The sequence below is a fragment of the Zonotrichia leucophrys genome, unplaced genomic scaffold, assembly GCF_028769735.1.
Source record: "Zonotrichia leucophrys gambelii isolate GWCS_2022_RI unplaced genomic scaffold, RI_Zleu_2.0 Scaffold_714_25911, whole genome shotgun sequence".
Taxonomy (NCBI): Eukaryota; Metazoa; Chordata; class Aves; order Passeriformes; family Passerellidae; genus Zonotrichia; species Zonotrichia leucophrys.
This window is the reverse complement of record NW_026992919.1, coordinates 10,057-24,197: the sequence shown is the minus strand read 5'-3', so window position 1 is coordinate 24,197 and position 14,141 is coordinate 10,057. Positions and strand designations below refer to the sequence as shown.

The 14,141-nt window shown below is 52.5% G+C and overlaps 1 protein-coding gene across 1 annotated transcript; it reads right to left on the bottom strand.

Moving 5' to 3' along the window:
• Positions 1–3,144: 3,144 nt before the first annotated feature.
• Positions 3,145–4,077, bottom strand: LOC135441936 (olfactory receptor 14I1-like). Its single transcript, XM_064701486.1, has one exon. The coding sequence runs from the start codon at positions 4,075–4,077 to the stop codon at positions 3,145–3,147; it is 933 nt and encodes a 310-aa protein (XP_064557556.1).
• Between the last annotated feature and the right edge of the window lie 10,064 nt (positions 4,078–14,141).

The window sequence follows — 14,141 nt, the reverse complement described above, 5'->3', positions numbered from 1 at the left end:
CACGGGAAAAGGCTCATAAACATTTGTTCACAATGCCTGAACAAGAAAAGTCCCAGGGAATACTCTAGATTTTCAATTCTTTCGTGGTTAATTAGACACATTTCTGAAGTGTATTCAAACTTAATATACTATATTGAAAACAATGAAGAGAGAATTGATTTATCCTGTTTCCTTTTCTTTTCCTGTTTATAGACTGATATCAGTAATGTCCAGTTGATACTGACCCCCATCACCTTCTAATACAATCTGAATAAATATTAAAATCAAGAGCTTTGAAGCTGACGATCAGTAACGCTTTGTCCCCCCCACTTACCCACCATTTCCCTCATGCAAACCCTGGGAATCCTATGGATCAGGAACAAGTGAGTCACCATCCCTGGAGATGTTTAAGGAAAGACTGGATGTGGCACCCAGTGCTACGGTCTGGGTGATAAGGTGATGTTACGTTCCAGGTTGGACTGGATGCTCTCCAAGGTCCTTTGCAGCCTGGTTGATTCTCTGATGATTGTGACACTGCAGGGCCCTGGGGAAGCAAGGGGCCATTGTGACACTAAGCAAGGGGCCTGGTGGCACTAAGGGGACAATGGTGACACTGTGTGTGACATGGCAGCACAGATCCAAGGGGCCATTGTGACACTGTGGGGCTGAATGGAAGCAAGGAATCCATTGTGACAGTCTGGGTCCTGCTGGAACCACAGAGGCCACTGTGACCCTGCATGGCCTTGTGGAAGAAAGGGGCCATTTTACCACTGTGGAACCAAGGAGAGTTTCCAGGTAGAGCCTGGAAACAATGGAATAGAGGGGCCATTGCACCATTGCAAGGACTCTGGGAACTGAGGGAACAATTGTGACACTGTGGTGCCCAAGGATCCAAGGGACTTTGTAACACCAAGGGATCACATGGACCCAAAGGGACATTGTGACACTGAGAGGCCTCATAGAATCACGGAGACCATTGGGGCACTCTGGGGCCTCATGGAACCATGGTGACATCATGATGTCTGGGAGTGTTGATCTGCTGGAGGGTAGGAGGGCTCTGCACAGGGCCCTGGACAGGCTGGATTCAGGGCCCAAATCCAACAAGGTGAGGTTTAAAAAGTCCAAGTGCCGGGTCCTGAACTTTGGCCACAACAACCCCTGCAGTGCTACAGGCTGGGGACAGAGTGGCTGGAGAGCAGCCAGGCAGAAAGGGACCTGCAGGGACTGATGGACAGCAGGCTGGACATGGGCCAACAGTGTGCCCCAGTGGCCACGAAGGCCAATGGCTCCTGGCCTGGCTCAGGAATGGTGTGGCCAGCAGGAGCAGGGCAGTGATTCTTCCCCTATGCTCAGAACTGGTTGGGCAGAATCTCGAGTGCTGTGTCCAGTTCTAGGCCCCCAATTTAGGAAGGCCATGGAGGGGCTGGAGCATGTCCAGAGAAGAGCAACAAGGCTGGGGAGGGGTCTGGAACACAAGAGCTTTCAGGACCAGATGAGGGAGCTTGGGTTGTTTATCCTGGAGAAGAGGAGACTCAAGGGAGACAAGGCAATGTCAGGGCACAGGTTGGACTTGATGATCGCCAAGACCTTTTCCAACCTTGCTCATTCTGGGATTCTCTGAAACTGCTCTTGGAGCAGTTGCAGGATGAGCCCTGGGCCTCCTCTGCAGAAGCTCCAGCAGCCCAGGTCGCTCAGCTTCTCCTCCCATCCCCAAAGCCCATCCTGTCAGTCCTGCAGAGCCTCTGCAGCTCCTCCTCATTGCCCAGAACAGGGAGCCCCAGAGCCAGACACAGCAGCCCAGATGTGCCCCCCTGGCCTGGGGTGCCTCTGGCAAGGGAGCAGCACCAGGCACTGCAGGAGCCTGCAGACAATTCCTGCAGCACTTGTAGGATGATCCTGCTGCCCAAGGGAGGTTCCCATGGTGCCAAGTCAGGAACTGCAATGGGGAGGGCGGCCAGAGAGGAAAGGGCAAACAGGGATGGCAGTACGAAGAAATTTGTATCAGGAAGAGGAAAGAAAGCAAAGATGAAGCAAAGGAAATGCTGAGGGGAGTTTGAGGGTGGCTGCCAGGCAGCCCTGGCTCTGAGTAACAGCGACTGCAGTGGGACAGGAAACTCCCAGCTGATGGGAACAAACTTTCTGGCTGAGTGCAGAGGCCAGGACAAAGGTGAGTGGTTTCCCTGGTGTCCCCCAGCCCTTGCTGGCCCCAGGGGCTGATGGAATTTGTGCTCCTTCAGGTTCATGTCCCCACACCAACAGCATGGGGGTGCTCCCCCTGCTCTGTGCAATGCAACCAGGGGCTGCTGAGCCAGTGCTGCCGTGTCTGTGCCTGCAAGGATGGGGCACCTGTGTGAGCTGGGGGACAGGCCAGGGCTGCAGAGGGGGGATGTTGTTGGCAGTTCATTGAGGACGCTCAGGGACGCTGTCCTGGGCTGTGCAGCGCACTGGGGATGGATCAGCCCCTGCTCTGCTGCTTCTTCCCGTCTGCCCCAGGGCCCTTGCAGAGCCCCAGCCATGCTGTTTTCCCCCAGCCTGCCCACGGCCATCCTGGGGCTGCTCACAGGGCTTTTCTGTGCTGAGCATTGGTCTGGGTGTGTTCTTGAGAGAGCCTGGGCAAGGAGCCTGGAGCCCCCAGGCCCTGGGCTGAGGCGTCAGCGCTGCCCCAGCAGTGCCCATGGCCTGTCCCTGCTGCAGCCCCGGCACTGCCACCCCCAGGGCTGTGCCCGGCCCCAAGAGCACTCAGGCCCTGCAGCAACACCAGGGCCACCAGGGCAGCGGGGCAGGGCCACGGCAGCAGCACTGGCAACACCAAGTGCTGCTGCTGCTGCTGGGCACAGCTGCTGTGCCAGCACTGATCTGCCCCCAGCTCTGCACACAGACATTGCTGCTGCAGCTCTACAATAGGCAACAAAAGGGCATCTCTGCAGAAAACTCTTCTGGGAGATACTTTAGTTTCTTTAAAGCCACCGAGTGTGCGGCCCCTCATTGAAAGAGTCTGTGGTCACAGGGAAGGTGGAGAGAAACAAAATGAGAAATGGCACAAGGAATGACATTTATTTGTGGACAATATGAAAAAAGTAAAACAAAGACGAGTTTCCATAATGAAACTAAGAAGTAGCAAATAAGACTTTTATTACAAGTGATTTGGCGTAATAGGCCAGCAGTTTAATGTTCCTGAATGCATGCAGTCATCAGTCTCCACACTGCTGCCTTGAGCTCCCGGTTCCTCAGGCTGTAAATGAGGGGGTTCAGGGCTTGAGGCACCACCGAATACAGAACTGACACTGCCAGATCCAGGGATGGGGATGACATTGAAAGTGGCTTCAGGTAGGTAAAAAATGAGGTGCCTATAAACAGGGAGACCACAGCCAGGTGAGGGAGGCAGGTGGAAAAGGCTTTGTGCCGTCCCTGCTCAGAGGGGATCCTCAGCACAGCCCTGAAGATCTGTACATAGGAGAAAACAATGAACACAAAACAACCAAAGAACAGAAAAGCACTACCCATAAGAGGACCAAGTTCCCTGAGGTAGGAATTTAAACAGGAGAGCTTGAGGATCTGGGGGATTTCACAGAAGAACTGGCCCAGGGCATTGCCATGGCACAGGGGCAGGGAAAATGTATTGGCCGTGTGAATCAGTGAAAAGAGAAAGGCACTGGCCCAGGCAGCTGCTGCCATGTGGGCACAAGCTCTGCTGCCCAGGAGGGTCTCGTAGTGCAGGGGTTTGCAGATGGACACATAGCGGTCATAGCACATGATGGTCAGGAGGGAATACTCTGCTGAGATGAAGAACAGAAAGAAAAAGACCTGTGCAGCACATCCTGTGTAGGAGATGTTCCTGGTGTCCCAGAGGGAATTGTGCATGGCTTTGGGGACAGTGGTGCAGATGGAGCCCAGATCAGTGAGGGCCAGGTTGAGCAGGAAGAAGAACATGGGCGTGTGCAGGTGGTGGCCGCAGGCTACGGCGCTGATGATGAGGCCGTTGCCCAGGAGGGCAGCCAGGGAGATGCCCAGCAAGAGGCAGAAGTGCAGGAGCTGCAGCTGCTGCGTGTCTGCCAATGCCAGCAGGAGGAAGTGCCTGATGGAGCTGCTGTTGGACATTTCCTATGGTGTCGTAGCATGGGGACCTGTAAGAAATGTAGTCATGGAGAATTTGAGTTTCGGGAGGACTTTAAATATCCCAGCACAGCTTGGGGGCACTTTCCCCCTAATGCCTACCCAGGGCTCTGCTGCCTGGAGCTGTCCCTGCCAGCAGCTGCTTCCCTGTGCCCAGGGCTGGGCCCTGCAGACCCCTCCCAGCTCTGGCACTGCCCAGGGGCACCTCTGGCTCTGTAGGATCTGATGGCATCGTCAGAGAAACCCTGAGGAGGCTGGAAAAGTGACACTGATGCTGCCTGTGAGGGGCCCTGTGGTGATTTCTGTCACTGCCTGGTCTATTCAGACCCAGGAGATTTTGTTTGTTTTTTAATATCACCCTGAAAAGAGAAATGAATATCTATGTGCAATTTCCCATCCAGGCAACCCACATCAGTACATTAAAAATGCAGGATTTTCCCTCTTATGCATCTCCTGCTTTACTGTGCTCCCTGTATAAGCTATTTGGAAATGTTCTGCAGTTCAATGCCATGCTGGGAGCAGTCCTGAACAATGCAGCATCCTCCCCACACAAGGAGAACACTTCCAAGCCTTACCAGCTGTCTCCTCCCACCCAGACCTTGTCCCCCAGTGCTGGGAGCAGCTGTCATGGCTGGCTGAGAGCTGTCCCTGGCAGGCCGCAGAGTCCCTGCCCCAGCACAGCGCCCTGGGCTGTAGGACCCTGCTCTGCAGGACAGCCCTGGGCACCCCTGGCTGTTCTGTGCAAGAGACAATCAGAGAATGTACTCACAGGGTCTGTAGGCATTGGGATGTTCCAGCTTTAGGAGATGGCTCCAGGAGCTGCAGCTGCATTGTCCTGCAGCCAGAGGTTCCTGTGCCAAGGGCTGGCACTGATTGTGCCCCAGGCACAGGTGCACTCAGCACCTCCCCAGCCCTGACTGATTGAAGCTCTCTGTGCCTCTGTGCTGTGCCCAGGGTGGCTGCAGGCAGTGCCCCAGCCCTGCTGGGCTGGCAGAAGAGCTGCTCATCAAGAGAAATGTGCTTTTGAAGCTCTTCTTCGTTACCAGGAGCTGCCTCTGTCTCAGGAGCACAGGCCAGCTCAGCAGCACAGTCACAGCACAAGGACTTTAATGAGCCTCTGGGGCTTTGTGCTCAGGCCCTGAGCATCAGTCCCTCAGAGGGAGCTGAAGAAACCTCTCCAGAACTCCAAGTCAGAATCCAACTCCAATGTTTCTTGGACTTTTAATGCGTCCCAGAGAGGCACATGACTGAGAAAGTGTCCCCAGGCCCCAGGCAGAGCAGAGAACTGGAGGCAGTGATGACAGGTGGGGACAAAGAGAAGCCAAGTCTTGGTGTCCTGGGGCACAGCAGGGTCTGTGCCTCCAAGGGCTGGGAGGAGACACCTTGTCCTGAGGCACTGGGGCCTCCTGGCACAGCCCCAGCCAGGCTGGGCACTGTCAGCCCCTTGTCCTGCCCTCAGCATCCCCCCCTAGCCCACATCCCAGTGGCCTCAAGGATCTTCTGGAAGGAGTCCCTGGGGAGCCTTGCTCAGGAATGGCCCTGGGGGCTTCTTAATGCTCCCAGAGACTGCAGGTTTTTGAAAGGACTTTGGGTTTGGCTTTTGCCTTGGAGTCTCTGAAAGGTTTGTGCAATCCTGGCCTCTAATTATCTGCTGTAATTAGTCCCTGGAGATTCTTTGTCAGTAACAAAACTGAGTGGGGCTCATTAATGCTTCAAGGTACTTCAGGTATTTTAAGGTACTTGCTGTTTTCCTTTTGATACAGACTCCGTGAAAAAGATTGTACAGTCACAGCCTTCAATTATTTGCATTAATTACTCCCTTGAGAGCTTTGTACTGACACAAAATGGGGCTCATTAATACTTCGAGATTCGCAAAGTTTTTAAGGTACTTTGGAATTTCCTTTCCACACTGAGTGTCTGAGAGGTTTTTTTGTCATCCTGGCCACCAATTCTCTCCTCTAAGGAGTCCATGAGGATTCTGTGTTGGGCATGGACCTGAGTAGGACTCATTCATGCCTTGAGAGACTTTGGGGTTTTCTTCTGACTTGGACACCTGGAAAGGTTTGTGTAATCTCCTCTCTGGCCCAGGGTTCAAGTGCTCAGCTCCAAATGCACCACGGGGCTCATTAGGATCAAGCAAGTCCTTACAAACCATGGCTCTGCCTTTACTTCCTTCTGGTGTAATGTAGTCCTTCAGGAGGTTTTCCTTTTACATTTCTGGAGAAATATTTCAAAGAGCTTCTAAGAAATATGGATTCCTATCTTAAAGAGTGTCTTTTATTTCTGTTCTTATTATACAAGATGCGATTGCAGCATTCTGAGATTGATATTGATATAGAGCTGCTCCTAAGGAGGTCTGGCCAGGTCAGTGAAGTTGTACCTAGGAGCTGACCCAGTTTGGACAACTTTGCCCCAAATTCCCCAACCCCATGAGAGAAACGATTTTTACTTTCAAAAATTTAAATGGTTTATGTCCTGGTTAAGGTCAAATTTGTTAAAGAATCTGCAAAGGAGGGCCCCTCCAGAAAGCAAAACCCACACGGCCCCTCCCCCCAACCGGTTTGGGAAAAAATTCCTTGGAGAGAGGTGGAAAGAACCTGTTTATTTCAGGCACGGAAACCCCCAGCACACAAAATGAACGATACCCGATGACACCGCTCTGAGAAAGATGACAAAATCAGAAAGTCTCTTTCTGGGGTGGTTGCTCTGTTCTCAGTCCCTCCGGTGCTGGGGCAGCTGCTGCAGCCAAACCTTCGGTGTTCCCGGGTCCCAGTCCAGAGCAGGTTCGGGATGGTTGCAGAAACAGGAGAGGAGAAACAGTCCAGGAAGGAATGTGGACTGTTTAGCTAGAACTAGCTAATAAGCAGAGGCCAAAGCAGAGCAGAAGCAAGAGCAGAAAAGGGAGCAAGCAAAACAGCAAGCTGAAAGCAAGAAGTGAAAAACAGTCCTATGTACTGCTCGTCTCTGTATCCCTGATAAGAGAAACCCAAACAAAACTTCCACTCTTCAGAGCCGGTCTTAAAGGCACAGAAGAGATGAATGGGGATACAAGCATCATAACGTCACCCCAGGACATTCCACCCCTTATCCCCATATCATTCTTACCCCACAATCAGATCTCCCTGAGGTACACATCATGTTGTTCCATCTCTTTGCATTATCCACCACGTGCAACCTGGTCCCTGAGCAAAGAAAACCCCACAAATGGGTTTGTCTGTACTCGAGACAGAATTGATCCACACAGTCTTCCCTAACAAACCTCTGATATGTACCACTGGGACTTTGTCTCCTTCTATTACATTCAGGGACTCAGACTGGGCAGGACCTGCTCGGTTGGTGCAACCTCGGGTGTTAACTAATCAGGTGGCTTTTGCCAGATGCTGCTCCCAGTTCTTGAAAGATCCCCCACCCAAAGCATTCAACTGGGTTTTTAGTAGTCCATTGTAGCTCTCAACTTTTCCTGCAGCTGGAGCATGGTAGGGGATATGGTACACCCACTCAATGCCATGTTCCCTAGCCCAGGTGTTGATAAGGCTGTTCTTGAAATGAGTCTTGTTGTCTGACTCGATCCTCTCAGGGGTACCATGTCTCCACAGAACTTGATTTTCCAGGCCCCGGATGGTGTTCTGGGCTGTAGCATGAGACGCAGGGTAGGTTTCCAACCATCCAGTGGTCAGCACGTAGCGCTTGCCTTGGTGTGTCTGGGGCAGTGTGATGGAGTCAATCTGCCAGGCCTCCCCATACTTGTACTTGGACCTCCGCCCACCGTACCAGAGGGATTTCACTTGCTTGGCCTGCTTGATGGCAGCACACGTCTCACAGTCATGGATAACCTGAGAAATACTGTCCATGGTTAAATCCACCCCTCAGTCTCATGCCCACATATAGGTGGCATCTCTGCCCTGATGGCCTGAGGCATCATGGGCCCATCTAGCTAGGAATAACTCTCCCTTATGTTCCAAATCCAGGTCTATTTTGGACACCCCTATCTTTGCAGCTTGGTCTGCCTGCTGGTTGTTTTGGTGTTCCTCATTGGCCCTACTCTTGGGTACATGGGCATCTACATGGCGGACTTTCACAGGTAGCCTCCCTACCCTGGTAGCAATGTCTTTCCACTCATCAGCAGCCCAAATTGGTTTCCCTCTACGTTGCCAGTTAGCCTTTTTCCACCTCTCCAGCCATCCCCATAGAGCATTGGCTACCATCCATGAATCAGTGTACAGGTAGAGCTTTGGCCACTTCTCTCTCTCAGCAATGTCTAGGGCCAGTTGGACAGCTTTGAGTTAAGTTGGCTTGATCCACCTTCTCCTTCGGTAGCTTGTGCAACCTGTCGCGTGGGGCTCCATACGGCTGCTTTCCACTTCCGGTTCATCCCTACGATGTGGCAGGAACCGTCAGGGAAAAGAGCATAGCGTGTTTCCTCTGGCAGTACGTTATAGGGAGGAGCCTCTTCAGCACGTGTCACTGGTTCTTGTTCCTCTTCATCTGTGACACCAAAATTCTCACCTTTGGGCCAATTTGTAATGACCTCCAAAATCCCAGGGCAATTCAGTTTACCTATATGGGCGCACTGAGTGATGAGAGCAATCCACTTGCTCCATGTAGCACTGGTGGCATGGTGAGTGGAAGGAACCTTGCCTTTGAACATCCACCCCAGCACTGGTAGTCGGGGGGCCAGGAGGAGTTGTGCTTCAGTGCCTATTACCTCCGAGGCTATTACAGCGACCTTAGACGGTCACTGTGGTGAGAGAAGGACGAGAATCTTGTTCCTTGATCAGAAGGCTTGATTTATTGATATAAGATATATAATACATTATAACTATACTAAAAAGAAAAAGAAGAGAAGTTGCAGAGAGCAGCTATGCTAAGAATAGAATAGAAGGAATGAATAACAAAGTTCTGTGTTCAAGGAATCTGTCCCTGAGCTGCTCCTGTGATTGGCCTTTAATAGTACACATGGAAGATGAGCCAATCACAGGGGCACCTGCTACATTTCACAGCAGCTGATAACAATTGTTTACATTCTTCTTCTGGGGCCCTTTGCTTCCCAGAAGAAGGACAAATCCCAAAGAAAGGATTTCTATGAAGAAATGTCTGCGACACGAGGCAGCCTGGACTCCTTCATAGGCAGCCAGGATTTCTTTCTCTGTTGGAGTACAGTTGGCTTCAGACCCTCTGTAGCTTCGACTCCAAAATCCCAGTGGTCGACCCTGAGTCTCCCCAGGTGCTGTAGTGTGTTCTTAAGTTTTTCTGTTTGCTCCCCCATTTTCTGTATTGTATCCTCCTGTTTTCTATAAATGGTTCCTTCCTTTCCCAGTATTTCCCGCCACTGCTACCCTGTGAGTTAAGTTGCTATGGTAACCTTGCTATTTTTAGTTCCAGATATGTAACTGCTCCTCCCCTGTTTTCCCTTATAAGTGAAAGTTGTCTCCTCCCTGGGCCCAGTCAATCACCCCCTTCTCCTCCCAGGTTTCGAGAACATTCTTTTCTCTGGGGGTTATGGTTGGCTGCCGTCCTGGGGTCCCTCCTTTGCTTTATATTAGTTGGTTACTTAGGTATATCAATTATGTTTCGTACCTCCAAATATGTATTTCTATTGGATAGCCGGGTTTCCCTGCCTTCTTCCCCCCTTTTCCCTTAAAACCCTCTCCTGCCCCTTGTTCAGGGCCATTTGCTGGGTGTTTTCCCCTCTTTGTTGGTTCTTCTGTAATAAACCGACAGTTTTACCCCCAGCAAGTGGTCGCCTCCTGATTCGTCTCTCACCGCGCTGCTCCGAGCTATCCCCCCAGCTCAGCCCGAGGCCAAAGCCGCCGAGGGGGGCTGTTTTCTGATGCGCAGGGGCCCTGGCCTTCGCCCCTCACCAGATAGCCGGATTCCAGGGCCGTTCACGCCCCCGCGCAGAGTGGCGCCCAACGTGGGGCCTGAAATAATCAAAACAGACCCCTCGGAAGTGGAATTTTTAGTTTCCAGTGGACGCTGCACTACCTCGGGGGGGGCAGGCTCCGTTGTAGGAGCGGCACTCCCTGTAGGATCGGAATCGGGAACCCTCGCACCCAGAGAGGATGGTTCCGGAGACGAAAATACCCCTCCTGATTCATCATTTGCTGCTGCCACCGGATTAGGTAAGGTCGGGCCCTGCTTTGGGGACCTTTCCGACTTTCCCCCTTGCCTTTTTAAAATTTCCTGGGGTGCATGCCCTGCCTTGGGGACCCACCCTTCCACCCTCTTTCCTTGAATTTTTTTTCCTTTTACTGAAGCCCCAGACTTGGGGACAGTAGGAGGGAGGCAGGGGCTGGTGGAAAGTGGCTTTCTGTTGTTTTCAGGTGGTGGTTTGTACCATCAGAGGAATTTTCCCCCCTTTATAGTATTGGCAGTTCCTGTACTATAAAGGCACTTATGGGTGCTAGTTTGGGAAAATCCCAGAAGGAGGTCTATTATATTCTAGGTCTATACTAAAGAGTATACTGCTTGGAGGTGGCCAGAAGGCCCCCAAGCAAGAATTAAAATTCTTAACTAAGTGGATCTTTTCTAAGTTCCCTGAAATTTCCCCAGAACTTGCAAAACAGCCACACCTTTGGACTGCCGTTTTGGCAAAATTGGAACAAGCAGTTGATTCTGGGGAGACAAAATTAGCAACTGTGGCATTTTGGGCGAACAGAGTGCTCAAAACACTCTCTTCGTCCGGGGAACTTAAGAAAAGCCCTGCCTGTCCCCGATCCCCCCGTTCGGCTTCCCTTACCCCCCAACCCTCTCCCTCTCCCCATAGGCATGAGCCCTCTAGAGGGATTTTGAAGGCCAACAAAAAGCAGGGTTTCCATGCTGTCCCTGCTCCCTCTCGACCGGCTCAGCCTCCCCGTGGGAGGAGCCCTGGCCAAGCTCCTCCCCCTATATCCTCACCCTCTACCCCAGTTCCCGAGTCCCCGGTTGTAACCCCTAAGTCTGTTCGTTTTAGCACCGTCGAAGATGGCGACAGAGCTTCTTCTTCTTCTACTACCCTTTTCTCTCAAGCGGCAACCCTTTCCTTTACCCTGAACACAGCCCTTGCCCAATCCCCCCTCCCTCGTATCTTCCCCCCGTCCCGCTCGCTCCTCCGTACTCTGAGAGACCTTCAGTTCTTGGCACCCAACCTTCAGCTCCCTCTCAAACTTCTCCCCCGGTTCAGCCTCCCGTTCCCTCCTCCCCCGCTTCACTTTCGCTTTCCCCTCCGCCTCCCAACGCTGCCCGGGGGGGGAGCGGGGTGGATGGCCTTGCACACTCCCTCCCCTTACGTCAGCGCCAAACCCCGCCTCAACCTCCTCCAGTTTCGGTTCCAACTCCCTCCCCCCCGATTCCCACGGGGTGTCTTCGGAGGGGGGGGGGGGGGCAGTGCCTACGGAGGGCGGGGGGGCAGTGCCTGGCCACAAGCCACAGCAAATGCCTTTACTAGAAGCGGCCCCGGTTACCTATAACCTGGGGGGAGAGGGAACAATTCAGGCTCGGTGGGTGCCCTTAGCGGAGGCACGAATTAAAGAGTTGTGCAAGGCACAGAAAGACTACTCCCGAAGGTCAGAATACTTCCGGGGTTTGCTACATAATACCCTTTCCCAGGGAGATTTAGTTCCGGCAGATCTGAGGGCACTCTTCTCCAGCCTTATAAGGCCTATGGAATTCAGAGTCTGGGTGAGGGAATGGGGGAGGGAAATATCGGAGGTACTCCCGAGTCTTTGGGGTAATCCGGCCCTGTCCCATGATGCAGATGGTTTGATAATTTCCCTTGATCATCTTTTGGGTGAAAGGCAGTTGGCAGAAGGGGCAAAACAAGCCAGAGCTTTATTCCCTCCCAGCTGATGGAGACGGCCCGAGCAGCTGACGAGCTTTCTTCAAGCTGGAAGTAGTTACTTCCCAATGGGAGGATGATGAGGTTTTGCAAGGAGAGCATGAACCATACATGGAATTTATGGAGCGCCTCTACAGATATGTGGAAGCACAGGCGCTCGGGGATGATGACAGGGAAATGATGCTCCAGAGAATGGCATATAGCAATGCAAACGCTGAGTGCCGCAAAGCTATAAAAACTCTCCCTCGTAGTCCTAGACCCACAGTAGAGGCCATGATAGATGTCGTGGTGCGTCAGGTCTCCCTGTCATCACGGTCTAAAAGGGCTTCCGTGGCTTTTACTGAATGCCCCGTGCAGGACTGCATAGAGGGAGAAGCTGCCCCCGTTGCCGGCCCTCCAACACCTGGGGCGGGCAAGAGAACATCGTCAACCCATCCCTGTCATCTCTGTGGTAAAGTGGGACATTGGATGCCACAGTGCCCTATGCGGCAAGACTACATGGAATGGAGGCGGAAGCGGGAAAAGGAGGAGAATGAAAAGAAAAAAAACTAGGATTGGAGCGCAGTCCCTCCCTGCGCGTGGATAGAAATGTGGCGGGCTGTTTATCATCATCCGGGGAGAGAAGAAACGAGGGAGAACCGCCGCACACCTTGCCAGATTTGACGCACCTATCGGATTCGAAACACTTTACCTGTGATATTCTGCCCAAACCTGTACTTAACACCATGTCCTCTGTTTCCCCTTACAGGCTGCAGCTAACTAGGAGCATTTACCTCCCTAGCAGTAATTTGCAGCTGGTGTCTGTCGACTTGCAACACCCGGGTCGCTGGAGGAAACTGGGACGATGCAGGTGGACCGTTGTCGGAGACACAAAGCACACACCGCGAGACATCCACATAGTCCCTGGTCTGGTAACTACCGACCGGGACCGCTTCGCGGTAGGGCTGTATTGTGTCAGACCCCCGCTTTTCCTCCCTAAGGGACAGGTCATTGCTCAGGCCATTCCTGTGCCAGATAAAGACCATTGCTCGAGCCCGATGGAGAAGGACTCGCCTCCGACCGTGGCCTGGACACAGTTGGTAGGGAGGGAGAAGCCCCGCCTGACATGTCAACTTTCATTGGGCGGGGACAAGAAATTAGTGAGGGGTCTTTTGGACACGGGTGCAGATGTGACGATCATTCCCTCCCGGGAATGGCCGTCGCATTGGGGCCTGCAAAGCGCAGCGGGCACGATTTCTGGTGTTGGGGGCCTCCAATTGGCAAACCAATCAAAGAGCATTGTGCAAATTAAGGGGCCCGACGGGCAATTGGCCTCTATACGCCCGTTCGTTTTAGATTATACAGAGCCCCTCTGGGGAAGGGACCTTTTAGCCCAGTGGGGGGCCAAAATCGATCTCCCGACAGCTCCCCAGGTTTTTCGGGCGGTGGCCACTGAGGAGTGCCGGACCTGAAAACTGAATTGGCTTTCAGATAAACCAGTACAGGTCAAGCAGTGGCCACTTAACAAGCAAAAACTAAAAGCACTCAACGAGCTCGTTCAGGAGCAGTTATTAAAAGGCCACCTGGAAGAGACCATGTCACCTTGGAACTCCCCAGTGTTTGTTATCAAAAAGCCTAATAAGTGGCGGCTCCTGACCGACCTTCGCCGAATTAATAAATTAATAATTGACATGGGTTCCCTTCAGCCAGGGATGCCCTCCCCAGCAATGCTCCCCCAAGATTGGGAATTAGCTGTAATTGATATAAAAGATTGCTTTTTCCAAATTCCTTTTCACCCAGATGATGCCCCGCGATTCGCATTCAAAGTTCCGTCCATCAACTGTGAGTCCCCAGCCAAGCGCTATCATTGGCGGGTGCTTCCACAGGGCCTCAAGGTCAGCCCTGTGATCTGCCAGTGGTATGTCGCTTCGCTGCTGTCACCCATACGTACAGCCCTCGGGGATGCCGTCATTGTCCATCATTATATGGACGACATCCTTGTGTGTGCGCCCGACCACAGTCTGCTTGCCCATGCGCTTGACCTGACAACCAATGCGTTGGCTGCTGCAGGGTTCGAGTTCCAGCAGGACAAAATTCAGCGGGTGGCACCTTGGAAATACCTGGGCCTCGAAATTACAAAGCGGACAATTGCGCCGCAAAAATTGGCAATTCGGACAAAGGTCCAGACCCTAGCAGATGCCCATCAACTGTGTGGATCTTTAAATTGGGTGAGACCCTGGTTGGGCATTTCAAC